Here is a 27,982-nt window from a genome sequence, read left to right on the forward strand (position 1 = left end):
TAAATTTTCGGGGTAAAACACTGTTTTGCAGGCCTATCCCGCCTAGGCTAATGCTGTGCTCTTAATACTGTTGGCAGAGCTGGTATCCGAATTCCTATGAATGTTGCTCTTAGAAGTGGTACATGTGATTATAGGACCCTACTCCTTCCAAATCAGCTGTGGGAATTTTTTTCAAAGACTCACGCAAACTTAACTAATGCATAATGTCCCTAGAAGTGAGCATACAGAAATTATTTATATGTTGGTGACCACTCAAATTAACATGCCTGATATGGGGCCTTGAGCTGACCAAAAAGTAATGGATTGCCTAGATAACTGAATTCTGCTAGATACGTGTAGATGAACTTTGTACTTCCATATAGAGAGGAAGGCAAGTAATTCTCCCTGGATACTGTGTAAAAGTACAGAAGTCTTGTAATCTTTCTTTATCAGTTGAAGAATTCTTGCGACAAGTGAAACTACTGTGAGCCAGCTCACAAAGGGTATGTTTTATGCACTCTGCATAACCATAAGAAGCTCTCTGAACCTTTATGCTAGACTGAGAACAAGTGGGGAGAATAATTGGAGGTGGTAATTCTCCATTGGCTTCACTTAGAATCTTGGTGCAGCTCCTAAACTAGTATTGCCAGAAGTGTAGCACAAATCCTGTCAATAAAACACCCAACTAGCTCAAATTTCTTTTCTCTGTGGTACAGTGATCACTATTTTAAAAGTCCAAAACTTCTCTACAGATGTCTTCTTTTTGGTTTTAATAGGATTGCAATGCCTAACTCTTCCTTCATATTCTTTAAGCATTAATTAATCAAATGTTCTGTATGAAATCATCTTTTGGTTGACTCCTATCTAGCTTGAAACATGGCATTTTACTGAAGTTTCTCATTCACATGTTGTGAAATCGGAAGTTATCTGAAAGATAGTCTGGTGAGAGTTGGTTGTGAGAAATTACTTTTTCCTAGTCTGGGGTGCCCTGCTAAAAAGTGTGTATCTCAGCAAAGCCTTTCAGTAAGTAACTTTAAGCATGTGCATTGTCACATTGTAGTCACTTCAGTGAGCTGAGTTGTGTGCTTAGTAATGCATGTGTTTAAATGCATTGCTGGATCAGGGCCTAGAACTGTAAGGGCCACTGTATTAGTTGGGATCCATTAGAAGCTATGCACCAAAGACAAAGGATGTTAATTAAGTTCATTTCCATGAAAGGCTTTATTTGCAACATACTAGGTAGGCTTTGAAACTCATAATGACAAATTATGCAGGAAGGATGGCATATTGGGTTCTACTGCAGTCCTTCTTGTAGGCAAAGCTGGGAAAGACTGATTCAGAATATCTCAAGAGAGTTAGGTTATGAACCTAGTGTTGAGAAATCCGAGTGATGTCTTCCTCTAACTAAACTGGCCTTTTTAAGAATTACTGCCACCTTTTTAGCTCTCTGTAGTTTATTATATTGTTTGGCTCTTGAAGACTTGGTAGTCCACTATATACAGACAGATTTGAAGAATGGAAAGAGGAGCATCTTCCCATTTCACTTAAGGAGCTCCATATTAACAAAGGATATAGCTCTAAACAGAAGTTCTTTTGATCTTATTAGTTAATTGTGTTAGTTTTGTGTATGGCTTTCAGTAGGAAATATTCAAAGGTAACTGGAAAAGATCTTTATAGCATATACTGGGTGTTTTCATTCTCGGAATTAGAAAATCTAAGGGAAACGGAACAGCAGAAAAACCAATGGAAAATAATTTTTAAAATGGTGTTCCCTGTGGTTTACAAATTGGTAGTTCGTTAAACTGTAGCATGGCTGTTCCAGCTTTTTTTGTCTGTCTTCAACCAAGCTTTAAATATCTCATTTGCAGAGAGCTTCAAAAATTTTCTTCTATATAGTACATTTTTTTTTTTTTTTTTTTACCTTCTAACTTTGGATATTTTCAAGTGCTGTTTGAATAATACTAAACAAATATATTTGACAAAAAATTCAAAACTCTGTAAGTGTTACGAAGCATTAGTTCTCTGGGTAACAAAAATATGAAAAACATTTTAAGCTACAGTACAAGTAACAGTAATATAAAATTTATTTGCAAATGTTTGAGAGTCCTAGGATGATTTAAAGGACTTGTCTTTTAATTAAAAGTGCCATACACTTAGTAAAAATCCATGTTAGTTGAGAAATTGATTTTTTTTTTTTTTTTTTTTTTTTGTAAAGCTGAATTTTCTTGTATGGGGTAAATGTCACTCTGTTCATATCTTAGCTTTGCTGCAAGTCAGGACTTGTACTATTCCACCAGGTTGTCATAGAAACGCAGCTAACTGTCATCTCAACTCAGGCTGCTGATGGTTTTATTTGTAGGTTTGCAGGATTATTAAAATTTAACAAAAATTATTGATTTGCTTTTTATTAATGCTGGCTTGTGTTTACCTTAGAAGTTCAGGCTGCATAAAAGCTTTTCCTGATAAGAAAATATTTGTAAGATGTTAAGCTCAAGTACATTAAATGTGTTTGACATTTTCTCTCTCATTTAGAATGTGATAGTCTGTGGCAATAGAGTAAACTTGTATTTTTTTACAAATCATTTTTCATTTCCTTTTTTTTACAATGAGGCAAAAATTTCTCAAATTCACCTTTTGCCTGACTTTTACTTTACATAAAAGATACCTGTCAGAAAAGCATGAAGTGGGTACATCATTGTGGCTAATATTTGAAGTTTTCATTTTATATACATTTTCTTGAAGCCTGGCAGAATGCTTCAGTACACTGAGTTTTGAAAGTATATATATTTTTATATGCATGTACAGGAAAAATTATTTAGTTTCCACTCATAAATAAGACAGGCAAAACTTATTTACAGTAACAGTCTCTAACGGCCCGTGGGTGAATGCTTTTATGCAAAATACTCGAGAGACTAGAATTAACTTTTCACATTGGTTGCACATATGATGTCCAGACTTCAGCAACATGTGGAATCTTATTACAAAGACTATTTGCCTAGAATTGAATTTTTACTTCACATATTTATGTCAGGATGCACAGATCACTGATGCATTTCAAGTGTAGTCTTTGTAACTCTGTAAGAAAAATACAGTAATGTATTAATTGTTGTAAAATATATAAATAAAAAGCACTACTTTTTCATGCTTTTTACAATTTTCATCTGTTAAGGATTTGGAAGCACAGGTAACTTAGCTGACTTTTATATACAGCACTCTAATTTGACATTGTCATTCTGACTGGTAACAACTTTGTTCAATGTTGGATTTACTGAATAAAATTGTTCCTTGCTGGACATTTTGACATTTCACTTCAGACAACTATGTCATGGTTGTTGACATCCCTATATTAATTCCTTTTGTATGCAGCCATAAAACTCTTGAACAAATTTTAAAAGAACCTTTTATTCTAGCATGTATTCAGTAAGTTGGTGGTATGAAATATTGAATTTCTATCATAGTTTCATATTTTTATTATGTTTTCTGGAAAAGAACATATATCATGATAACATGGGAGATAATAGTTTAAACAGTCTCCGTAGTTTAGTATTTTAAGTAATCATATTGGCTTTTAATATAGCAAAATACTAGTTTGTTTTTACTTGATGAAAGGCTTAAATGAAATACTATTGGGTTTTTTTGTTTCTCCATTGGGAGTTATATAGCCTTTATACTCATTAGACATGAAAAAACAGCACATCTATAGCACCTTTTGTCTGAGGCTCTCATTATGCTTTATGAATATTAATTGAACCTCCTATGCCCCTTTTTGAAGTCAGTATTAGAATCATTTCACCCATCAGTGGGGTGGAACACCGGAGCTGTTTTAACAGTGCACTGCAATGATACACATCAATTTTAGGACAGAAAGTGAAAAAGAATACTATATCCAGTATGTATACACTAAACTCTTACTTTTGATAGTGGTGTTCTCATTCTAATTGAGAATAGGGGGATGTCATTGTAGATATACTACTTCATAGTAAGGATGCTTTGGAACATATAGTATCAAATGAAGCTATTAAATATAAAATGTATCCATTTGAAATATATATATATATATATATAACTGCAGTAGGGCATTTTGGTATAAACACCCAAATACTGTATTGAACCTTGAGCATTCATTTATAGAAGGTACACAACTAGATTGACTGTTTGTTTTGATCAGCTATCTCTCTCTCTCTCTCTCATATCTAACCATTCACTTTGTGTCACTTTTATGTGCCTTTCCTCAGTCCTGAATGCTGATTGGATGACTACATAGTTTGTTTAAAGGGTAACAAGAGGGTAGGTTTGAAGTCCTAGAAACGTGCTAGATCAGTTTATCCATGTGAAGGTTACTGTGTCCAGATCTTTTTCTCGAACAATTTTGCAGCAACATTTCTACTTTTTGTTTGTTTGAACATAAAACCCATTGACATGTCTTATACAGGTGACACATTTCTAGTAGATATTTTTATTTTTATTCACAGCATTTTGTGTCTGTCCTTCCTACCGAGGTGCAGCATCTTGTAAAGGTCTTCAAGTTTCTTGTAATGTGCATGCTTCAACTGGGAGCTAAAAGTGGCTACAGCTGCATACTTTTTTGTTGTTGTTGTTATCACCAACTTTGCCATATCCATACTTTATTTTTTTCTTAATTGGGAATGAGTAACATTATTTAACAAAGTACCCATGTACATTTTTCCTGCTTGTTACAAATCAGCTAAGTGCCTCTTACAGTTTAACTGTATCAGTTTACTTATTTACAGTATTGTATTTAGTTGCACCCAGAACTCTGGTACCAGTAATTGGAATGTTAAGTATAGTGGCTGTTGTTGAGAGATCATAGAGAACCATTTATGGCTGTTGCTGTGTGATAGTATTTGGGGAGTCTCTGAGTATTTGGTATTTAAATTAAACTTAAAAAAACCCTCTTTTCCCCCTCCCTCTTCCCCAAACTCTTAATAACATAGGAAGATGAGAGTGAAGAAGAACCCAAGCTGAAGTATGAAAGGCTTTCTAATGGAGTGACTGAAATTCTCCAAAAGGATGCAGCCAGTTGCATGACCGTGCATGAAAAGGTACCTTTTTCTTTTTTCTGGGTGGGGATATGAACTAACTGTTTGCTTGTTTTTAAAATATCTGTCTGTTTATATGTTATCTTTATCAAAAAAGTTAGAGATTTTGGTTAAGGAACTGACAAATCTGAAGATCGTCTCAGCTAAGTACAGTGCAAGCTGAGCTGACTTAATAGTAACCTCTTGTTGGACACTGCTTCTCTCCCCCCCCCCCCCCCCCCCAGGGGGTAAGAGGTAAGAATTTCATATTTTGTAAGGTGGAATGTTTATATGAGCTACTGTGAGATTTAGTTCTAATTAAAAAACTTATCATGGGCTAGGATCAAGATGCAGTCCCAACTTTATCAAGTAAAGAACTCAGCATCTTTTGAATCATTCCAAACAAACTCAATCCTGCCAGGGGCTGATTTCGTGGGAGAGGGTATTCATCTGTGGAAGACAACTGAGATTTTGTTAATAAAACAGGAAAGTAATTAAAATACATTTATTCCTGATCCTTTACAAGCAAACTAGGCTCAGTACACTCAGACCAGGTGATGCGACTCAAAACCTGTACTAACATTAGTCTAAAAGCCGCAGGAGCAAAAGACCACTGAAGATAGAAGGGCTTGCATTGATGGGAATAAAAGTACAGTTTTGTGAGAAGATGGAGTGGCAACTTCAGCTATGATTTTTGTAACTCTGTGTCCATCAACTAAACAATTTTTTTCTTTTTCTGAATTTACTTGCTTTTAATATTAAATTATAAAATATTAAAGACAAGGTGTTGTAAATTTGTAAGTATATGACTTTAATGACTCCTATCAAAAAGGTGTTATAATATATTAAAAAATGTAATATATACAGTTGTATTTTTTTTTTTTTTTATAATTTTCTGGCAGACCATAATGGCTGCAAAGCAGCTACCATTGGGGTGTCTGTGATATGTTGTTTTGTTATACATTCAAGATTAAGACTTGTGCTGAGTGTTTCTTTATTCAGAATACTGGCGCAGCTGCTCAAGAGGCACTTTTTAGGGTAGTGAAAGTTCGTTTTAAATTTGTTAAATTTTAAATTTAACTGTATGAACGAAAAACTGAGACTCTCTCTTTTAAACATTAAAGACTTAAAATCAAACAGATGTTTTGAAAATTGGAAAGAAACTCCTCCTAGTCTGGGATCTTTTTTCAGTCTTAAGTGAATTTTTAAACCCAACTGATTAAATAGAATTTTATATATGGAAATTTTCAGAATACCAACCTTAACTATAGGGTCACAAAGAGTGACACTACAGTAAGGCTGTTTTAAGTATCCAAACACTCTTAGATTTCTAGCAAACTAGATACACTATTTATGAGGAGGATCAATATTATTAGAAGCTAGGGGATTAGTCTTTTGGGAATTGGTCTGTTACAACAGAGAGCCTAAAAGCAAAGGTAGAGTGTAAGCTTTTTTTTTTTTTTTCTGGGGGCGGAGGGGCGTTAAGGAAAACCATACAAAAGAGTTGGCATAAATGAAATTATAGTCCTATTATACACGTACTTCTGATTAGAACAATTTGACTTTGTTGGGAGTCCCAAATTCTGGCTTATATAGTCAGACTAATTTCTCCCCGGAATTATTTTTTCTTTCAATGCTATAGCATCATATTTTCACCAGGCTCTCTGTCTGCACTGGATGACTAATCGTCCTGGCACCTGGTGCATTCAAGCAGGCCTGTGCAGTGGAATAGTCATACCTAGTTATGTCTGCACACCTGATGTTTTATTAACCAGTATTGATTTTTTTACCCGGGGGACTTTTTTCTTCCTGAAAAAAGGCAACCTTGCAGGAGTGAAAGGCATTGCAGGGGATGAATTTCTAATGAACCCCTTCTTTCCCTTTTTTTGACTCCTCTTTAATGTAGCTTCATATTTTAAGTGCCTGAACTGAAATTTCATTTTAAGCAATTCCATTTTGATAAATCCTTTTAAACCTTGACTTTCTGTAAGGTTATTTTTTAAAGATTGTGCTGCTTGACTGACACGCTTAGTAGTGCTTGTAAATTTGAGCATTTCATTATTGGTTGCAATGAAGCATGCTCACATGCAGAGAAATACAGAGAATTTAGGAGCCTAGGCCATTTGAGTAATGCTAAATAGAAAAAAAAAAAAAAAGAAAAACCATCTGTCATATATCAAGTAGTACTGAAGTTTCTGCTTGTTTGTTTAGGGTTAGTTCACACAGTTCAACTAACTGTGGGTCTCCTGGAATCATTTGCCTTTTTACATCTATCAAATAAATGTTTAGTTCTGTTATGTGTATTTGTTGAGAAATAATTTGTCATAATTAGACTATCATAGTATAAAATGGCGGGTGAATGCATGCATCATTAAATGTCGAAATATCACAGTGTCAAAGAAAATAAAGAATCAGGATAATATTAAGTAGATCTTTAAATAGCTTTCCATGTTATAGTATTCTGTGTAATAAGGGCCTAAGAGTTGGCTTTTCAAATATTCAAAAAGCTTTGTTTTTGAATATTTATTGTATTGGCAAAGAAGAATTAAAAGTAAATAGCTTCTTAATAATTTCCATAGCTTTATTTTCAAGCATGTGTTACCCTTGCTTTCACGCTGCATTTTTAATTTGCTGCCACAGTCCATCAGGCAATATGTACAGAGTGCAGACATACCATTAGTTGTCAGTAGATGATGGTTCCCATGACTCATTCTGACAGCTAACTTGCACGATCACAATAATATGGGCTTCAAGCCCTGTTTTATTCTTTAGGTGCATCCAAAATAAGCTTTGTCCATAGAATAATGTCTTTTAGGTTGCTGTTAAAAAATTAATCTACTGAATATCCTGGAGTTCTTTACCTGGTGGGATTTTTTAAAGTTGCAATGTATTTATTTAATCAGTCTCTTTCTCTTTTTCTTATCACAGTTTTTGGCACTCGGCACACATTATGGCAAGGTTTATTTACTTGATGTCCAGGGAAACATCACCCAAAAGGTTGACATTGTAAGTAAAACATAATTTAGAAAAAATGTATTGCGATGCAAAATATTATGATGTACCAATTAGTAAATGAGGTTATTGCTCTCAATACACCTGAAATTTTAAAAATACATTTCAAAAACTCCTTCTGATATAAGAAGATGAATATGAAACATGGAAAAAGACACTATAGCACATTGTCTTATGTGGACACATCTCAGATTGCATGTAGGATGTGTTCATCATCACTACAGAAAAGGAAATACATATTTGTGATTGTAATTAACGATAATCATCTACCTCCTCTAGAGGCTCTTGACTTCCTTAAGGTATTAGCCGACTTATTAGCTGACTATTGTTGATTGTTAGTATGTGTGCTATCATCTTATCAAGATGCCAAAAGTAATTGAAAATTGATTGATTGCCTTGCTAGTTCAGTTTATCTACTGCAAATATATAAAGCTAATATTTTATGTGAATGTTTTGAAGCTTAGACTCTTAAGGGATGGTATTGATTGAAGGAGAAGAGGCAGACTTTTTTTTTTTTTTTTTTTTTATTATTGTTGTTCCTGGAATCATTGAGGATGAATGAAATGTTGAATTTAAAGCTGTGTTCTAAGGTATTAAATGCACGTTTTTAAAGTATGGAGGGTTTGAGTGTGTTACTTTCTTTTTGCTTTGTTTTATTTTAGTAAAGTTTTTTTTTTCTAGCATTGTCACAAATTCCAATGGGCAGACATCACTTTTTCAAAAGCAGCGTCAGCTCTTGTCAAAGTATCTATCACAAGATGTCGACATGTTTGCAAAATAGAACACATGTTCTGAAGCTGACACAGCTAGCTGCACATGAAAGGTGAAAGGTTTATTTTTATATTTGAACAATCTAATTACACAACTGTTTCCAAAAAAATAAAAACCACCAAAAAAAAAAATCTCCTAGGAACAGCCTTTGAAGGAAATTTTATATATTATAGTGGTCAGATTGACAGTGACCTTACTTGAGATTAGTGAAAGTCAAGTTAACTGTGTGTGCTCCATCAGCCCAACAGGGTAGATGCTGACTGCATTTAATAGATTCATAGATTACAAGGCCAGAAGGGGGACCATTGTGATCATCTAATCTGACCTCCTTTATGACACAAGCCATAGAACTTCCCCAAAATACTTTCAAGGGAAGAAGGGCTTTGCCTGGCTCCCTTCCATGTTCTGATTACTTTACACAGGTGCTATTTGCCAAAGACACACACTTGTAATTTTAATCCAATCTGATTTATTTGAGGCAAATCAGAATTTTATCTAAATCCCAATTTCTTCATTTCTAAACTATGAATTAATGGACTGATCCAAAGTCTATTAAAATAAGTTAGTGTCTTTCCCCTAGATTCAGGCTTGAAATGCATCTGCTTGAAAGTTCTATTTACCCCACAGGTGGACTCTGTATGTTATATGCCTGAAACGCTTCCTCTTGTTGCAAGTCTCCTCTTCCTCCCAGTCCTACAACTAGTGATCACTAATGCCCCAATCCTAAAAGGTGATCCACATGCCTGCGCAAAGCCCTGTTGATTTCAGTAGGGTGCACTGCATGGGCATAAGGGCTCATCTGCACAGATCCCAGGCAGAGTCAGAACCTAAGAATAAGATGGATGCCCTACCAGTAAATAGAGGCAAATAAAAACCCAGTCCCTCAAAGCGTGTGTGTGTGTGTGTATGTTTGCTTTATAACACAGAATGCTAGCAACAGCTACTGTTTTATGTTATAGTAAAATTAAGGTAGGTTACTTAAGCATTTCTATTCTAAAATCCCTTTTTCACTTGCTTATAACTCTCCTAAAATTTTATTATTTCCAGGTCTATCTTTAATTTTTTTTCAACTTTGTTCAGCAGCTGTAATGCATCAGTAGTTTAGAATAGAAAGCTGAAGTTAAGCAAGGTTTAGGAAGAAGAGGTGCCTTTTAAGATTCTGTTTAAAATTGTTTTTGATATGACAGAGTTATGTGGGTTCTAAATTGTAGTGTAATATAATGTATCTGATTAATCACCAGGCATTCTAAAGCAAAGAGGGCTGCATGTGTGTGAACAGTCGCAGCTCTGAAGTACCCTTCCCAAGCTTAGTGTACAATCCCTTGAGTGCTGTTTCCCAAGATGGAGAGCTGCAACTACTGAGGCAGTTTGTCATCATTGATGTGCCTCTTTCCATGCCAAAATCACTGCCATCCAGCCTAAACTGTGTTTGAAGTCGCTAGATTACAGAATAGAGAGACATAACCATCAGATGGGGAAGGAGCAGGACAGCCTTCCTTCCCCTTTCTTTTTCCCTTTGTCTACCATTTTGTCCTCCACAGGGATGTGAAGAGAAAAAATCTTTTCAGGAAGGAGAGAGTCACACAGTAACCCCCAATCATACCCTTCAAAGGCCTAAGATTTTTTTTAAATGCTGTGCAGTAAGGAGAGCTAGTTAACCTTGGCTCTTGCTGGGTTCTGTCTCCAAGGAGTAAATAGGCTGAAGGCCTGTTATAATGAATGGTGGAATTTATTATTTGAAGAAAAGGATTGTTCAGGTAAGTAGGAGAAGGTTTCTCATGAAAGAAATGTTACTTCAGATTGTTGCAATCTTGGAATCATTTGCAGCCCTGGCAAATTAAGAACTTCAAGACTAAACTTTCGCACATCTTTTTAAAAAGTTGATGTTTTTTAAGCATAGCTTCAGCTTTCTCCTTTTAGTATAGTTAAAAGGACACCAACAACTCAAAGTCTGTCTGTTTAAAAGAAATGAATTAAGTAATTTCAGGTACTACCTGTGCCCCTGAGTGTGTCTGCCATTTTTGTGGTTTTACAGCCATGTTTTACTGTATCTTAAAAATATTCTTCTCTTTCCCTGTCACTATGTGAAAGACCTACACAAACAGGGAAAACTGATTATCAGGAGAGACTGTGAAAATTACCATAGACAAAATATTGTCAAATGCAAAACATAAATTGGGTAAAAAGTAAAACAAACAAACAAAACCTCACCCACCTTGTGTTTCTAGATTAAAGCAAAAAAAATTTTATTGGACCAACTTCTGTTGGTGAGAGAGACAAGATTTTGAGATTACACATTACTCTCATTTATAAAAAGCAACAGAGGGTCCTGTGGCACCTTTAAGACTAACAGAAGTCTCATTTATAGTAATCTTAGGAGTTGATGGTAATGATAGTAGGTAAAGATATTTCAGACAGAGACTTGACTATATTGCTTTAGGACCAAAAAAACCGCCGACCTCTGCCCTTTAACTAAACTAACCACTATTAGGAAAACTCATTCCTGGATTGAAAGAGGAAAAAATAGTCTAGAGGATGTTGTCACTTAGACTCCTCTGAAAACTGACAGGTAACTTATGTGATTGTTATGCAAAATAAATGAGAAGCTTCCTCACAGTTTTCTTTTGGTACTCTCCATTTTTCTCCTTTCTCTCCTTCCCAACCTCAGGAACATATACATATGGGAGTCTAATTATCTACATTACACTTTTTTCTGTTTAATAATGATTAACATTGATTTTGATTCAAAACGTGAGGCTGATTTTGGAAGACTGGACTCTTGCAGTATAGTTTCTTCTGTTTGTTTAGCTTTGTCAAACTTGCAAGAGATGTGGAAAGTACCTTTGCAGAATCTCTACTGACTAATATTGATTATGTGCTTTCTATTGAAAACTGAAGTAATTCAGTACCTTCCTAATACTTTGTAAATTAAAACCAGGCAGCTCTAGAAAGTAGCTGGGCTCTTTGCATTCTTCCTTTATGCTTTTTTTTATTTTTTTTAACCTCTAGGGCTCTTGATTCTGTAAGGTGCTGAGTGGGGAAGAAACTTTCCCTCTGGGCAGGTTATCCCATAAGCCATGAATGTTGGCTCTGATTCTGTGGAGACTTAAACATGTAATGTACTTTATGCTCTGGGAGTAATCCCATGGAAGTCAATGCGAATACTTTACAGTGTGTAATTTTTAAGCATGTGCTTAATAGTTTTTGCAGGATTAGGGCTGGAGTCTTCTACACCATCTTCCTGAAGCATCTGGTACTACCCACTGTTGGTAATGGGATACCTGAGGTGAACCAGTGGTCTATTCAAGTTTGCAATTCCTGTGTTCTCAGAAAAATGAGTAGAAGGAATCCACTAGGCCCCAACAAGTTTGGAGGCCTTCAGGCAGGGGGGATTATATGAGACGTGTTTTCTTGGTTTAGGCCCTGCATTTTGGTGATCTTGTAAATGCTATGCTAATATCCTGGTACAGACCCCTGTTGCTGGCACAGAGGTGCCCGAGGCAAAGCAACAGGGGTTCGTTGCCCGGCGTGCTTCGCGCCAATAAACACACCGGGGTGGAGAAACAATCAAAGGTTTATTTGAGATCTCAAAGTGGTGCAAGGAGACAGGCAAATCTCAAATCGAGCACACAGAACAAAGCAGCTTCTCTCTTCTTATACTTTACAATCAAGCCCCCACCTCCCTACTCCCCCTCCCCGCTCTACCGAAGACATGTTCATACATTTAAGCCGTTAAGTCATTCTAGGGCTATAAATCTAGCTTGTTAGTAACATTCCTCTAAACAATCATTGGGTCCTATTTACTCTAGTTTACCACCCCTCCTCCAGCTAGAAACATGCAAACCTCATCATTATTGCTTAGGACCTGGTTATAAGCAAGGTCGTAATAGGTAACTGGCTATTTACACATTCCAATTCCTGTCCTTGGCTCTTGAGGCCACTTAGAATTAAACATGGAAGAACAGAGTTTAAACATGGAAGAACTCTGGTTCATATATAGGCCTAATGACGTCATCACCCCTTCTCTAGGGTTACCATTCGTCCGGATTCCCCCGGACATGTCCGGCTTTTAGAGTTAAAAATAGCGTCCGGGGGGAATCTGTAAATGTCCGGACTTCCCCCCCATGCAGAGCGCGCGCGGCTGACAGGGCAGCCAGCCGGATGGTGCCACTTACATGGGGCTCCGACAGCCAGAGAGAGCCCCTCCTCCACTTCCCCCTCCTCTCCCCTGCAGCTGAGAGCACTCCCTCCCTCCCTTGCAGATCACCAGCCGGCCGTTCGCACCGGCAGTCTGGAGCTCCTCCCCCTGCTCCTCCTCCCCGGCACGCTGGTCTGAGCGGCAGGGTAAGGGGGCCGGGGTCGGAGAAGGGGCAGGGAGGTTCTGGAGGGGGCAGTCAAGAGACGGGGGGGGGTGGGTCGGGAGTTCTGGGGGGGGCTTTCTGGGGGTGGGGGTGTGGATAAGGTTTTGGGCAGTCAGGGTACAGGTAGAGGGTAGGGTCTCAGGAGGGGGCAGTTAGGGGACAAAGAACAGGGAGGCTTAGGTAGGGGGTGGGGTTCTGGAGGGCAGTTAAGAGCAGGGGTCCCAGGAGGGGGCAGTCAGGGGACAAGGAGCGGGGGGAGGGTTGGGGGTTCTGAGGGGGGCGGGAAGTGGGAGGTAGTGGAATGGGCGGGGGCGGGACGGGGGCGGGGCTAGGGCGGGGCTCCTCCCGTCCTCTTTTTTGCTTGCTGAAATATGGTAACCCTACCCCTTCTCCTCACCTAGGATGCCTTTACTCTCACCAGCATGGCTGTTTTTGTTGGTGACAAGCACTTAAGATTAACTGATATGCATCCTCAAATCACTTGCATTTGACAAACTGGTGTTCTTTTGTATTAAGGTTCAGTGCATTGAGTGATATGAAATGTGTCAACTACTTTGAAAATTATGACTAAAAGGCCAAAAAAAACCCACAACACCCCTGATAACTCCACTGACAAAGGATTGTGCAGAAGTGTTTTACAGCGTGTTAATTCCAAATGTCTCCACATCTTTGTTTTTGTCTTAGACTGTCTACAATTGATTAATATAATTATTGCCTCAACTGACATCTTGTGGATTAAGGACTTGTAGCTATGAGGAAAGCTGTGCAAACATTTAGTTAAATAACAAATCAAAAATGTTTTGGGGGCAAAAATAGATGCCCTCTTTCCCAGGTGTTTTAATAAACATCATGTTTAAAACAAATATGGTAACTAGTCTTGGCTTGTGCCAATGAAGTCCTGTGCTTAGCCTATATTTTCCCCTCTAAGAGCCACTTTATAGGTAGGGTTGGTTTTTAATATTTAATGTTTCAAAGGTGATGCATGAATGCAGAAAACAAATTTAAATAATGTTTTAAGGCAGTCTTTTGGTAGGAAGAATTGAAATCTTTTTAGCATGTAACATTTCTGAGACCATCAAGACTGGAGAAATTTTTTAAAAATCATGAAATATTTAAGAGACACCCCTTTTGTTGTAGAATTTTATAAATTTTGTTATAAATTTTGTTAAAAAATGTTATAAATTTTCACATCCCTTCCAGGCTGGGGCTTTTTATATATAATATATATGATTTACCGTATATACTCGTTCATAAGCCAAATATTTTTGGTAAAAAAGTGACGCATCAAAGAGCGGGGGTCGGCTTATAAATAGGTCTACACCAAAATTTGATGATTTTAAACTCTATGGAATCATTGAATTGAATATCTAATACAGGGATCGGCAACCCTTGGCATGTGGCCCGCCAGGGTGCTTACCCTGGCGGGCCAGGCCGGTGTGTTTTACCTGCCGCGTCTGCAGGTTCGGCCGATCGCGGCTCCCACTGGCTGCGGTTCGCCGCTCCAGGCCAATGGGGCGGCAGGAAGTGACGGCCAGTACATCCCTCGGCCCGTGCTGCTTCCCGCTGCCCCCATTGGCTTGGAGCCGCGATCGGCCGAACTTGCGGACGCAGCAGGTAAGCAAACTGGCCCGGCCCGCAAGGGTGCTTACCCTGGCAGGCCGTGTGCCAAAGGTTGCCGATCCCTGATCTAATACATTGTGGTTTTGTGTACTTGGAGCGTCTTCAGGCATGGAGCCCCTCAGCTTCCTGTGGCTGCAGTTCGCCGTTCCCAGCCAATGGGAGCTGCGGGAAGTGGCGGTTCCCATTGGCTGGGAACGGCGAACTGCAGCCACAGGGAGCTGAGGGGCTCCATGCCTGAAGATGCTCCAAGTAAACAAAACATCCCGACCCGCCAGTGGCTTACCCTGACGGGCCGGGAGCCAAAGTTTGCCAACCCCTGAACTATAGGGTCGGCTTATGAAAGGGTCATACAGTTTTTGCTATTTTTATCTATCCATTGGGGGGTCAGCTTATAAACGAACAGGCTAATGAACGAGTATATATGTAATTATTTTTAGGTCACCTCTATAAGACATCATATATATGATGTCTTGACCTAACAATATTTTTTATTTAATCAGGGTGGCAGAACAAAATAGTAAACAGGTTGTCTCTTGCAATATTGAAAATTCAAAGGTGATTTTGTTTTAGTTCTAGAATAGTTGCACTTAGTCCTGCTAAAGTTTCAGCATCTCCTGGCCAATAGCTGGTTGTCCTCCTTGCTTCGAGAGATGTCAGATGTCCTGCCAACGTACCTGATGTCTCAGTAGGTTGTGAACAAAGGCTGCCAAGGCTTTTGAGGATAACCTGAGGCTTCAGTTGTCTTGACGCAGCTTTGAAAGAACTTCCTATCAACAGAGAACCCAACTTCAGCAATGAAACAGAAGTGTTTGCTGTGTTCTAGATGCAGTTGCTAGGGTTGAAATAGAACCCAACCAATGGCTGAAGGGACATAATGCAGCATTCTTCTCTGAGTAAGATAACTTTTAACATTTGATTGTATAATCATAGAATCGTAGGTCTGGAAGGGACCTCGAGAGGTCATCTAGTCTAGTCCCCTGCACCATGGCAAGGCTAAGTATTATCTAGACCATCCCTGACAGGTGTTTGTCTAACCTGCTCTTAAAAATCTCCATTGATGGTGATTCCACAACCTCCCTAGGCAATTTATTCCAGTGCTTAACCACCCTGACAGGAAGTTTTTCCTAATGTCCAACCTAAACTGCCCTTGCTGCAATTTAATTTAAGGCCATTGCTTCTTGTCCTATCCTTAGAAGTTAAGGAGTAAAAATTGTTCTCCCTCCTCCTTCTAACAACCTTTTATGTACTTGAAAACTGTTATGTTCCCTCTCAGTCCTCTCTTCTCCAGACTAAACAAACCCAATTTTTTCAGTCTTCCCTCATAGGTCATGTTTTCTAGACCTTTAATCATTTTTTTGCTCTTCTCTGGACTTTCTCCACATTTGTCCTGAAACGTGGCATGCAGAACTGGGCATAGTACCCTTGTTTGCGCCTAATCAGCGCAGAGTAGAGCGGAAGAGCTAATACAGCCCAGAATGATGTTTGCTTTTTTTGCAACAGTGTTACATTGTTGACTCATGTTTAGTTTGTGATCCCCAGATCCCTTTCTGCAGTACTCTTTCCTAGGCAGTCATTTCCCAGGAAGATATTACTCTGAATGGAACTTTTGTATTGTTTTAGTTTTGAACTCACAGAGTGTCACTTGTTTTGATAGGCTACTTAAAATTCTCTGTTCATTACTTTATCATTTTAGTTGGCATTGTCAGGCTGTGAAAGAAGATTTAGTGGTGAAATGAAATGAAACAAAAGAACAGAATTTAAGGTAAAGACCAATTAGCTGGAAAACCTGTCTTTTGCACAGGGCCCACCAGAATTTCCTGGCTACTTTGCAATGCATGGCAGTGTAGATGTGGATGTATGCTTAATCTGTCCTTCCAAAAAAGAGGGTGATCTGCCTTTTATTTTTTAAGGAAAATTAATACAAGTACGGTATTTAAACAAGATTACAGTTGTGACATAAGCTAATTGCCCTTCCAGGACTCAACTTTATTTCCTCTCTAATGTGAATTAAGGGCAAGCATCTGGCTCATGCTGAGTTTTCTATTTTCTTATTCCTCAGACGTCATAGCTTTAAGTCCCTATCCTGCTCCCATTTAAAGCAGTGGGAAAACTCTTAGAGATTTGAGTGATTTAGGATTGGCCCTTAATGTAGGAGATGTTCTTGTTGGATTTTAAAGAAAATGTTTTTGGACTTTGATTTTAAGACTATTAATTATATGATAACTAGGGCACCTGAATAGTATAGAACATCTATTTAAAACACTTCTGTAGTGACTTCAGATCATTCAAGTTTGCTAAAAACCTAGGAGTGACTTATATACCTTTTTATGAGTATAGGTTTTTCCCAGTGCTATAAAGAGATAGGGAAAGATCATATTTTGTTCTTATTGGTGGTATTGGTATTAGTTATGACCCAGGACTCCGTTGGGCTAGGGGCTGTACAAATACAGAACAAAAAGATGGTCCCTGGCCCAAATTTGGACATTTTATTGCTGGTGAACTGGAATATTTTCAAGTGGTCTGGGGAGCTGTTGACATTTCTCAGTTTTCAAGCGATTCTTCCTGATAGTTTGGTCCACTGCAGAACCCTTCTAGGGCAGAAGTCATGACCACCCTGCCCTTTTTCATATTACTAGATAGGAGGGGGATCTTGGCTGGATGAGGCAGAACAACTGACAGCCACTGGACTGTTCTAGGGTTTAAAGAGGTTCTTTTGACCAATGAAGGTAAAAACTAAAAAGCCCTTATGGGTATTCTGCATATCATCTTCATGTAATTCACACGTACTTTTGGAATAAATGTTGGAAGTAGGAGAAGCAAAAAGATTAGACTGACATGGGGGTGGTTGCAGGCTACGGGAAGTATTTATTATGGATGTAAAAATCTTATGTCCAAATAAAGGAGATAGATAAACTGCACCAATACAAAAGAAGTTGGAACCTTGGCATCAGAGAGGGTTCCCCCCCCCATAATCTCATCATCATCCTTTATTTATTTATCAATTAATTAATTAATAGGAGCCAAATCAGGGGAGGGTATGTGCTATAGTTGCTGCAGACAAGGTTTTAAATTAGAATTGGTAGAAGAACTGTTCCTTGAGAGTATCTCCGACTTAAAGTGTGGTCCACAATGTAAGAAAGTGTCGGAACCACAGTTTTATGGCATTTGTAATTTGAAGTCAAAGTGCAGTATTCCTATACTAGTATGGATTAAAACAAAGAGCCTTATAAGGAAGCCAAATTACAATCAGCAGGATTCTTTAGGTTTTTTTAATGTAACTTGACCGACACAGTAAACTCTGTGTTCTTTTTATTATTATTGCTGTTATATGCTTAGTTTCTAGTAGTTCATAAATTTAAGTAAAACAACAAAAAGTAAAGTGCATCTTTTGTTCAAATACATAGCTTGCAATAATTTTACTGTTTAGTATATAAAGATGTCAAATAGTGTCATCTGGGTTTTTTGCCAGCTATTAAAACGTCTAGTAGTGTGCCTACATTCATCTCTTAAATACTATTGGCCATCATGTGTCAACTTTTTTGTGGTGTTAGCAAAAATCTCAACAATCATAAGTAGTAGCATATGTTTTACAGGTTAAATTAATCCAAGTCAGATTGTGAAGTCTGTCTGTTCACCCATTGATTCCATTCTACCATATTTTCCTCCTTTTATAGTTTTAACACCCTTCTCACAATGTCTGTCTATACAGACTGCACACCTTCTCCTAAGACTAAATTGCCTTTCTACAACTATTTGGTTACTGCTCAAACGCACATCACCCCGTCCTTCTCCTGACACAGTGTCACCTTCCTGGAGCTCCAATTTTACTGAGTCCTGACTTTTCTACTGGGTCAGTTTCTTGTATTGGTTGTATAGCAGTTGAACTCTCTTTGCCATTTCTTGATCCAAAGGCTCTGTATTAGATCTACCTACCATACAGCTCAACGTGGTTGAATAGGACTGTCAGGGGAACTTGCTAATGCCACTTCTTAATGAGCTGGCAGCTCCCACTCAGCTCTTGATGACTTTGGTCTTCTGCTTGGTAGTATAGAGGGAGCTCTGGGTGGTGGTGGTGGAAAATGTATTAAATCCAGTTTCATTTTAAGGATTACCCCAGAAATACAGTTAATTCTCATATTATGAAAGAATGCTAAATTGTAAGTAGATTATAGATACTCTCTTTAATATAGGTTTGTTAAGCACATAGTAACTCAAAAAATGTTAAATCCAATAGAAGACTTTACTACTGTTCTACTAAGTAAATTTACATGTTTCCTTTTCAGCCTCTTAATCTTTCATTTCCTTAGAACAAAAATAACAATGTCAGGTTGTACACAAAGCACAATAGCCATCAGACCTATTTGTTAGTACTCTTTTCTTTTATCACCATCCAGGTTCACTGAATATGTTCCCTGGATTTATGCTGCATCCTGTGACACTTTAAAAACACTTTACTTAACTTATAGTTATTAAAATTATAGGCAGTTTTTTGCCAAATACAACATTTTTTTCAATGATAGGAGAAAATTAAGTTTGAAATTATAAATGTTATAATTTTTTGAAGAAACTTACTCAAAGAATATTTATACTTTATTTTGCCTTTTCTTTCCGTTTTGATTTTAGAGGGAAAAGTATTTCCCGAGGGTACTAGTCTAGCTTTTTAAAATCCCCTTTATTTAAAGTAAATACTACAAATAACAAACTGTTATTTTTGAGGTAAAAAATAACTATGAATGTATCTTTTCATTCCCGTCTCCTTATGCTTTCCAAATAAGCTTAGTTCCTAAAATTATAAGCTGCTAATAGGTTGCTGTACATCTATCATTTGTTAATATTTGAGAGAACACCACTTCCCACCATAACTCCTTTTAGGAATTTAAGAATTGACTGGCAAAATGCATTTGTTTAATGAGTGACCATCTCCTCTCCCCACTCCTGTTTGAACCCCCATGCACCTCCCCTGCCTGAGCTCCTTCTGTGTGCTGCTGGACCCCTGGGCCAGTGGAATGGTCCAGCTACAGCGTTTGCTGTAGTAGGAGTTCAGCAGTGTTAGGACTCACACAGTGCTGTCTTTTAGCAAAGAGAATACTTATTACATAGATGCGCGTTTTCTAAATCCTAACAACCTTTAAAAGCATAGGGAGGATTTGGACAGGATTGGTTCTTAAGAAGCTAGTATATTGCTGATTTCCAGAACTGTTTTCTTTTTGTTAAACTGCATCTTATATCGGAGACAGCCATTTTCCTGCCTAGGTAAGGCAGGGTCCGACGTGCCTAGTCAGAATTATTCAGAGTTCTGGCATTAATAAAATATTATTTGCATTAGGAACTGTTTTTCTAGTTAGAAAGTAAAAAATCAACTGAATCCTTCCTGGAGGACAATGCTTGTTATCTAAGGTGACATTAATGATGGGGCTGAAGCCCTTTGTTTCCATTTAAAAAAAAAAAAAGGCTGTTCTTTTAATAATAAAAATGACATAACAGGGACATAACACAATGAACAAAACATGAAGGAAAAACAATTTTATTCCCATAGGGGGTAAGGTATTGTTGATCTAATACAGTTTCCCTTCTGGAAGGTGACTTATTTATTTAAAAAGACATGACAGGGTATATAGTTGTTTTTTATTGTAGCCCCAATAGAATGCTAAACTCAAACAATGCAGATTGTTCTTAGGTGTTAATGCCCTGCACATGACTTGTATAGCAACAATAGTTACTTTCAAGTTAGTCCTTGACTGTGGCACTCAGGAGGAGGCTAGTCCCTCCCACCCCTGTGCTCCACAGGGAAATAAAGAGGAGAGAAAAGTTTTGGAACTCCGTTATCTTCGCATTTCACTACTCAGAAATGCAATCCTTTGTCTCGAAACTACAGAGCAGCTGGTATGGGTTACTAAAAGTAAGCAGGCATTGTATGACACTGGAGTTTTGAAGATAGAAAAATAGATGATACATATGTGGGGTGGGGAAGGGGGAAACAAATGGAGAATGAGTTTTTGTGGTTTGTCAATGCTAAATAAAGTATAGTGGAGATTTTCCCCCTACTATGCCTGATATTGAAATAGATGCATATGTATGTAAATGTAAATGCATTGGAGAAATTGTTTGGGATCAATTCAGCTTTAAATTTAGTTTTCTCTGTCACAGTTAAGATACTGCATATGGTATGCCACATAAAGTAGGCTACAGTGCGCTTTATGATTCAGAGTCTCTTCTCATGTGAGTGCTCTCTCATTCTTCACCACCTTTTTGGTTTTCATATGCAGCTTAGGATCCTTCTGAGAATGAGAAATGTGGGTTGATCATCACTTAGGATCTCTCTGCCAGACATGGTCTGTGTTTTTCGGATATGACTGCAAACCAAAGGAAACTCCAGAATTGGCCCTCTGGAGACCAAACAATGTAGAATTCCTATGGACTCAACAAGCAGGAAGCTTGAAATTTGTTTTCACATGTGTCCTTTTAGTGCTCATTTGTGCAAATATCTAACTGCCAATAACTGAAAATATACATGGGAAATTGCATTTTATTTGTAGCCAGTGACCTGAGCTTCAGGTTGTATTGCCCCAATGCTTGGATATTTTTTATTTTGAAATACATCAGGAGGATTTCTATTTATTTTCCTTTCAGGTAAGAGAGAGACCTCATTTCTGTATAGTAGATCTGCTTCTGCCTGATCCAGTACTTGCGACTCTCATTGACTTCTGTGACCGTTGGAGCAGGCTCCTAATCTACAATTCACCATTAGAAAATGACTTACACAGATAGTCCTCCTTAAATCTATCCTCCTATATTTTAAGGTTACATTAGAGATTTGTTTCTTTTTCTTTGCTGGGTCTCAAAACTTCCTGTTGGTCAAGGTCTTGAAGCCCTCTGTGTAGTTGGCAATGTCGGTGCAACACTGCACCCTCTCCAACCTCCAGTTCAGATGTCACTAACTCTTGGAAAATCTGAGCTAGCTAAACTAAAGATGAATATGGTTTCAATCTGTCTCCCATCCTGTGAGGTGCGGAACATCCTCAAGTCCCGCTGAAGTTGGTTAGATTTGAGGGCACTCGGCACTTCACAGGAGGTGCTCAGCACTTTTCAGGCTCCGGCCATAATTCTCTATGGATAGCTCTAATGGTGCAAAATATTCTTTGCTTTCCAGTGACTTCATTTTGATTTTTTTTTAAAAGGTGGGTGCTGAAGCTTCTATTTTAATTTTTGTGTGTTTTATCCTGTTTATCAGAGATGCATGTCTGACAAAAATGTATTTTTGTTGTCATTCTGCATTTTGTGGGAGACAACATAGCTATTCTCCTTCCTCAAATCTGGACTTCCAAAAATAACACGTCCTCTTGTTGTTTTGGCACATTTTTACAGTCTGATCAGGAAAAGGTATCTTTCTCTCTTGTACCTCCATCACTATCAACTAGCTAGTGAAAACGATATAAAGTATCAGGGAACTAGTACTAAGCCAGTTGTTGATTCTTCCAGTGGTTCAGACATTTAAAACTTAGAAATATTTCAAACTCATTTTCCCAGACCTCCAGTTTCTAATGTTTTTTTAGAAATTGGGAAAGGGGAGGATTTTCTATATAGCCCTTCTGTTTTTAACTGCTTTTTCATAGAATCATAGAACTGGAAGGGACCTCAAGAGGTCATCTACGCCAGTCCCCTGCACTTGTGGCAGGACTAATTATCTAGACCATTCCTGACAGGTATTTGTCTAACCTGCTCTTAAAAATTTCCAATGATGGAGAATAACAGAAACCATAATAAAAAAAAAATCTAGTTTTTCTTATATGCTGTGAGCTGGGATTTAGGTACAAGTGATGCAGTTCCTGAGGTGGGTTTAGGGAGAGATGATTGTCCTGTGTTGCTGAAATGGTCCATAAGCAGGGATGGCAAGCTCAGTAAGGGAGTTCTTTCTACTTTCCTTTGGCCAAACAAATTGAAAGAGTAGATACACTGGAAAACCTTCAGAGTAGCAAAATTGGCAAGAGATTGAACAGTCTACTAAGGAAAGGAGTAGAAGCCCCATTACTTGGGGTATGTCTACACTACGAGAGTAGTTCGATTTTACTTAAATCGAATATGTGGAATCGATATTACAAAGTCGAATGTGTGTATCCACACTAAGGACAGTAATTCGACTTTGTGAGTCCACACTAACGGGGCAAGCGTCGACATTGGAAGCGGTGCACTGTGGGCAGCTATCCCACAGTTCCCGCAGTCCCCGCTGCCCATTGGAATTCTGGGTCGAGCCCCCAATGCCTTCTGGGGAAAAAAATGTGTCGAGGGTGGTTTTGGGTAACTGTCGTCATCCAACCGTCACTCCCACCCTCCCTCCCTGAAAGCGCCGGCGGGAAATCAGTTCGCTCACTTTTCTGGTCAGTGACAGCGCGGACGCCACAGCACTGCGAGCATGGAGCCCGCTGCGACCATCGCTGCAGTTATGGCCGTTGTCAACACCTCGCACCTTATCATCCACCTTTCCCAGAGGCAGATGCTGAGAAATCGGGCGGGGAGGCTACGGCAGCGCGGTAAGGACCTGAAGTCTGAGAGTGGCACAGACCTGTCACAAAGCACGGGACCCCGCGCCGAGGACATCATGGTGGCAATGGGTCATGTTTACGTTGTGGAATGGCGATTCTGGGCCCGGGAAACAAGCACGGACTGGTGGGACCGCCTAGTGCTGCAGGTCTGGGATGAATCACAGTGGCTGCGAAACTTTCGCATGCGGAAGGGGACTTTCCTGGAACTTTGTGAGTTGCTGTCCCCTGCCCTGAAGCGCAAGGACACCCGGATGCGAGCAGCCCTGACTGTCTAGAAGCGAGTGGCCATAGCCCTCTGGAAGCTTGCAACGCCAGACAGCTACCGGTCAGTCGCGATCCACTTTGGCGTGGGCACATCTACCGTGGGGGTTGTTGTGATGCAAGTAGCCAACGCAATCGTTGAGCTACTGCTCTCAAAGGTAGTGACCCTGGGAAACGTGGAGGTCATCATAGATGGCTTCGCCGCGATGGGATTCCCAAACTGCGGTGGGGCTATAGATGGAACTCACATCCCTATCCTGGGACCGGAGCACCAGGCAAGCCAGTACATTAACCGAAAGGGCTACTTTTCAATGGTGTTGCAAGCACTGGTGGACCATAGGGGACGTTTTACAAACATCAACGTCGGATGGCCGGGCAAGGTTCATGACGCTCGTGTTTTCAGGAACTCTGGTCTGTTTAGACGGCTGCAGGAACGTATTTACTTCCCGGACCACAAAATAACTCTTGGGGATGTGGAGATGCCTATAGTGATCCTCGGGGACCCAGCCTACCCGCTAATGCCCTGGCTCATGAAGCCCTATACAGGCGCCCTGGACAGTGAAAAAGAACTCTTCAACTACTGGCTGAGCAAATGCAGAATGGTGGTGGAGTGTGCTTTTGGACGTCTCAAGGGGAGATGGAGAAGCTTACTGACTCGCTCTGATCTCAGCGAAACCAATATCCCCATTGTTATTGCAGCTTGCTGTGTGCTCCACAATCTCTGTGAGAGCAAGGGGGAGACCTTTATGGTGGGGTGGGAGGTTGAGGCAAATAGCCTGGCTGCTGATTACGCCCAGCCAGACAGCCGTGCAATTAGAAGAGCCCAGCGGGACGCGCTGTGCATCCGGGAGGCTTTGAAAGCTAGGTTCCTGAGTGAGCAGGGTAACCTGTGACTATTAAGGTTGTTTACAGAGAAGCTGAACCTGCCCCCGTTTCTTTACCCGGTTAATGTTCACTATCCTCTCCAGTTACATACCCCGTTCACCCCGTACCCCTCCTTCCAACACACGTTTAAAAATAAAATCACTTGAAATTTGTTAATGAACACCGTTTTCTTTATTACTGTTTTCGCGGTAAAGTGTTGAACCTGGGACGCAGACTGTGGTGGGGAGCGGGTGTAGTGTAGTGATGCAAAGGACGCTTCTAAACTCGAGGAATGACAGGCTCCGCAGTGGTGGACTGGTTGTTTCAACGGAGCCTGCCACCCCTCCTGTTCGGGACTCTGTGTGTGGGGGCTATGTGACTTTGTGGCAGGGGGAGGACGGTTACAGATCCCCTGCTGCGTGGCTCTGTGATCCAGGATAAGGACCGCTGCATAAGATCTCTAACCGCCCTCCCCCGCCACAAAGTCACATAGCCCCCCCTCCCCCCCCAGAACATGAAAACCACCTCCCAGACTGACCAGGGTAACTAGTGACTGCAATGTGTGTGTGCCCTGCTGCTGAACCTGCCCCCGCGTCTGTACCCTGGTAAAGGTGACTGTCCTGTCCAATTACCAACCCCCTTCCCCCCCCTTCAAACAGACTCTCCTCTAAAAGAACATGATGGAAACAGTAATTAACAGAAACGTATTTTTTATTAGCAACAACACATGAAACTGGGGGATGAAACTGGGACGGGGGCTTGGGTGAAGCGGGAAGGAAAGGACTTATCAAATTTTGGGGAATGAGAGCCTTCTGGTACTTGAGCAGTCTGCAGGGGTGGAGTGAGAGTTTTCACGGACTCTGCCGCCCCTCCTTCTTGGGACTTTGGGTGAGGGGGGTATGGGACTTTGTGGCGGGGGAGGGCGGTTAGAGAGAGACTGCAGCGGGGCTCTGTCCTCCTGCCTCCGGTCCTGCAGAACATCCACAAGGCGCCGGAGCGTGTCCGTTTGCTCCCTCATTAGTCCAAGCAGCGTTTGAGTCGCCTGCTGGTCTTCCTGCCGCCACCTCTCCTCCCGTTCAATGTGTGATCGGTGGATTTGGGACAAGTTCTCCCTCCACTGGGTCTGCTGGGCTGCCTGGGCTCGGGAGCAGACCATAAGTTCCGAGAACATGTCCTCCCGTGTCCTCTTCTTCCTACGCCTAATCTGCGCTAGCCTCTGGGAGTGTGATGCCAGGGTAGGTCGGGAGACAGTCGCAGCTGTGGGAATGGGAAAAAGGGAGTGAATTCCTCAGAAAGATAATTTTTTTTGTGAACAAAGAACATAGTCTTTCTCTGTGAACAAGATCATGCACAGCACCTATCACATGCGCACTCAGGACAAGGTCGAATTTTCGGCCTTCACATTCAGTGCCTGGGGTCTTGCAGTGCAGATCAGACAAGCGGGGCAGGACAGCGGAATTTGGGTAGCAGGCCGACATGGTAAGCCGTAGACTTGTGGCTGCTTAAAACTTTAATAATAGCACTGGCCTCCTTTCACGTTCAAAGCAATGCCAGTCCCTGCTGCCAGCAATCCGGCAAGCATGAACTCTGCCCCATCCCACCCCCTCGCGGCTGTCCCAGGGAAAGATCCCTGTATGCTGCCCCTCTCCCGCCTCCACCGTGTGGCTGTAAACCGCCAGTTACAGTTCTGTAAAGGAACAGGCAAGCAGTCCCAATACTAACATTCCCCTATCTAATTCAAAGCAGGTCACCATGAGTGACATCACTCTGATGAGGATTTCAGAGACCGAGAAAGAAAGGATGCTTCGGGAAAGCCTGCAAAGACCAGGGCCGTATGCCGCCATGCTCTGCAAGGCAATGATCCCCGAGTACTTGCTTGTCTCCTGGCGCGGAAACGTTTCCTACCACGGAGGACCCAATAAGGCCGCTCTCCCCAGGAACCTGATGCAAAGGCTTTCCAATTACCTCCAGGAGAGCTTCGTGGAGATGTCCTCGGAGGATTTCTGCTTTATCCCCGGACATATAGACCGGATTTTACTGTAGCTGCACTGGCAGGGAGTAAACAGTAGAGCGCCTAGGGCAAACCAATCATGCTAAAGCGGACATTGTTAGATTTTTTTTCAGTAGTTGCACTGCCAAGGACTGAAACGTTAAACGCCTAGGGCAAAGTAATCATGAAAAACCCATTGTTAATATTGTTAATATTCCTATTCTGTTAAAAATAAATGTTTACATGTTTAAAACACTTACTGACTGATCCTTCCCCTGATTCTGTGTCCGGGTTAACGCCTGGGGACGGTTGGTAGGGGATCTCTGTAAGGGTGATGAAGAGATCCTGGCTGTCGGGGAAATCAGCGTTGTAAGCGCTGTCGACTGCCTCATCCTCCTCATCTCCTTCCTCATCTTCCCCGTCCGCTAACATGTCCGAGGAAGCAGCCGTCGACAATATCCCATCCTCAGAGTCCACGGTCAGTGGTGGGGTAGTGGTGGCGGCCGCACCTAGGATGGAATGCAGTGCCTCGTAGAAACGGGATGTCTGGGGCTGGGATCCGGAGCGTCCGTTTGCCTCTTTGGTCTTCTGGTAGCCTTGTCTCAGCTCCTTGATTTTCACGCGGCACTGCGTTGCATCCCGGCTGTATCCTCTCTCTGCCATGGCTTTTGAGATCTTCTCGTAGATCTTTGCATTCCGTCTTTTCGATCGCAGCTCGGAAAGCACGGACTCATCGCCCCACACAGCGATGAGATCCAAGACTTCCCGATCAGTCCATGCTGGGGCCCTCTTTCTATTCTGGGATTGCATGGCCATCTCTGCTGGAGAGCTCTGCATCGTTGCCAGTGCTGCTGAGCTCGCCACGATGTCCAAACAGGAAATGAGATTCAAACTGGCCAGACAGGAAAAGGAATTCAAATTTTCCCGGGGCTTTTCCTGTGTGGCTGGTCAGAGCATCCAAGCTCGGACTGCTGTCCAGAGTGTCAACAGAGTGGTGCACTGTGGGATAGCTCCCGGAGCTATTACTGTCGATTTCCATCCACACCTAGCCTAATTCGACATGGCCATGTCGAATTTAGCGCTACTCCCCTTGTTGGGGAGGAGTACAGAAGTCGAATTTAAGAGACCTCTATGTCGAACTAAATAGCTTCGTTGTGTGGACGGGTGCAGAGTTAATTCGATGTAACGCTGCTAAATTCGACATAAACTCCTAGTGTAGACCAGGCCTTGGTGACATTTTAAAACTAGACTAGTTAGAGCACCCGAAAAATAATAGCTGGAGAAAAATTCTGCACTGTGATGTGCACTTTGACCTCATAGATCTCTACCATCAGTTACTTCTCAAATTACGGATAAACTGTGATTCATAGGACTTCTCACACTTTCCACCCCCGCGGTAAAATGCTACACAGTTCTATGGAATACTTTAATGAGGTCAGGATTGCAAACGTAATCATTAGCCCATTTCTCCAAGTAACTTCAGTCATCCTCAGAGGTATTAGAGCTGAGCTTTGGCTAGTTCTCAAAGTGCAGCTCTTAATTCAA

At 40.6% G+C, this 27,982-nt stretch overlaps 1 protein-coding gene across 1 annotated transcript in view; it reads left to right on the top strand.

The window, feature by feature from the left end:
* The window catches only part of VPS41 (VPS41 subunit of HOPS complex), a 159,435-nt gene that overhangs the window by 17,701 nt on the left and 113,752 nt on the right, over positions 1-27,982 (top strand). The window contains exons 3-4 of the mRNA XM_065398728.1: positions 4,935-5,042; positions 7,947-8,024. Coding sequence (XP_065254800.1) covers positions 4,935-5,042; positions 7,947-8,024 — 186 coding nt within the window. The remainder of the gene's footprint in view (positions 1-4,934; positions 5,043-7,946; positions 8,025-27,982) is intronic.

This window comes from Emys orbicularis, chromosome 2 (assembly GCF_028017835.1).
Source record: "Emys orbicularis isolate rEmyOrb1 chromosome 2, rEmyOrb1.hap1, whole genome shotgun sequence".
Lineage (NCBI taxonomy): Eukaryota > Metazoa > Chordata > Testudines > Emydidae > Emys > Emys orbicularis.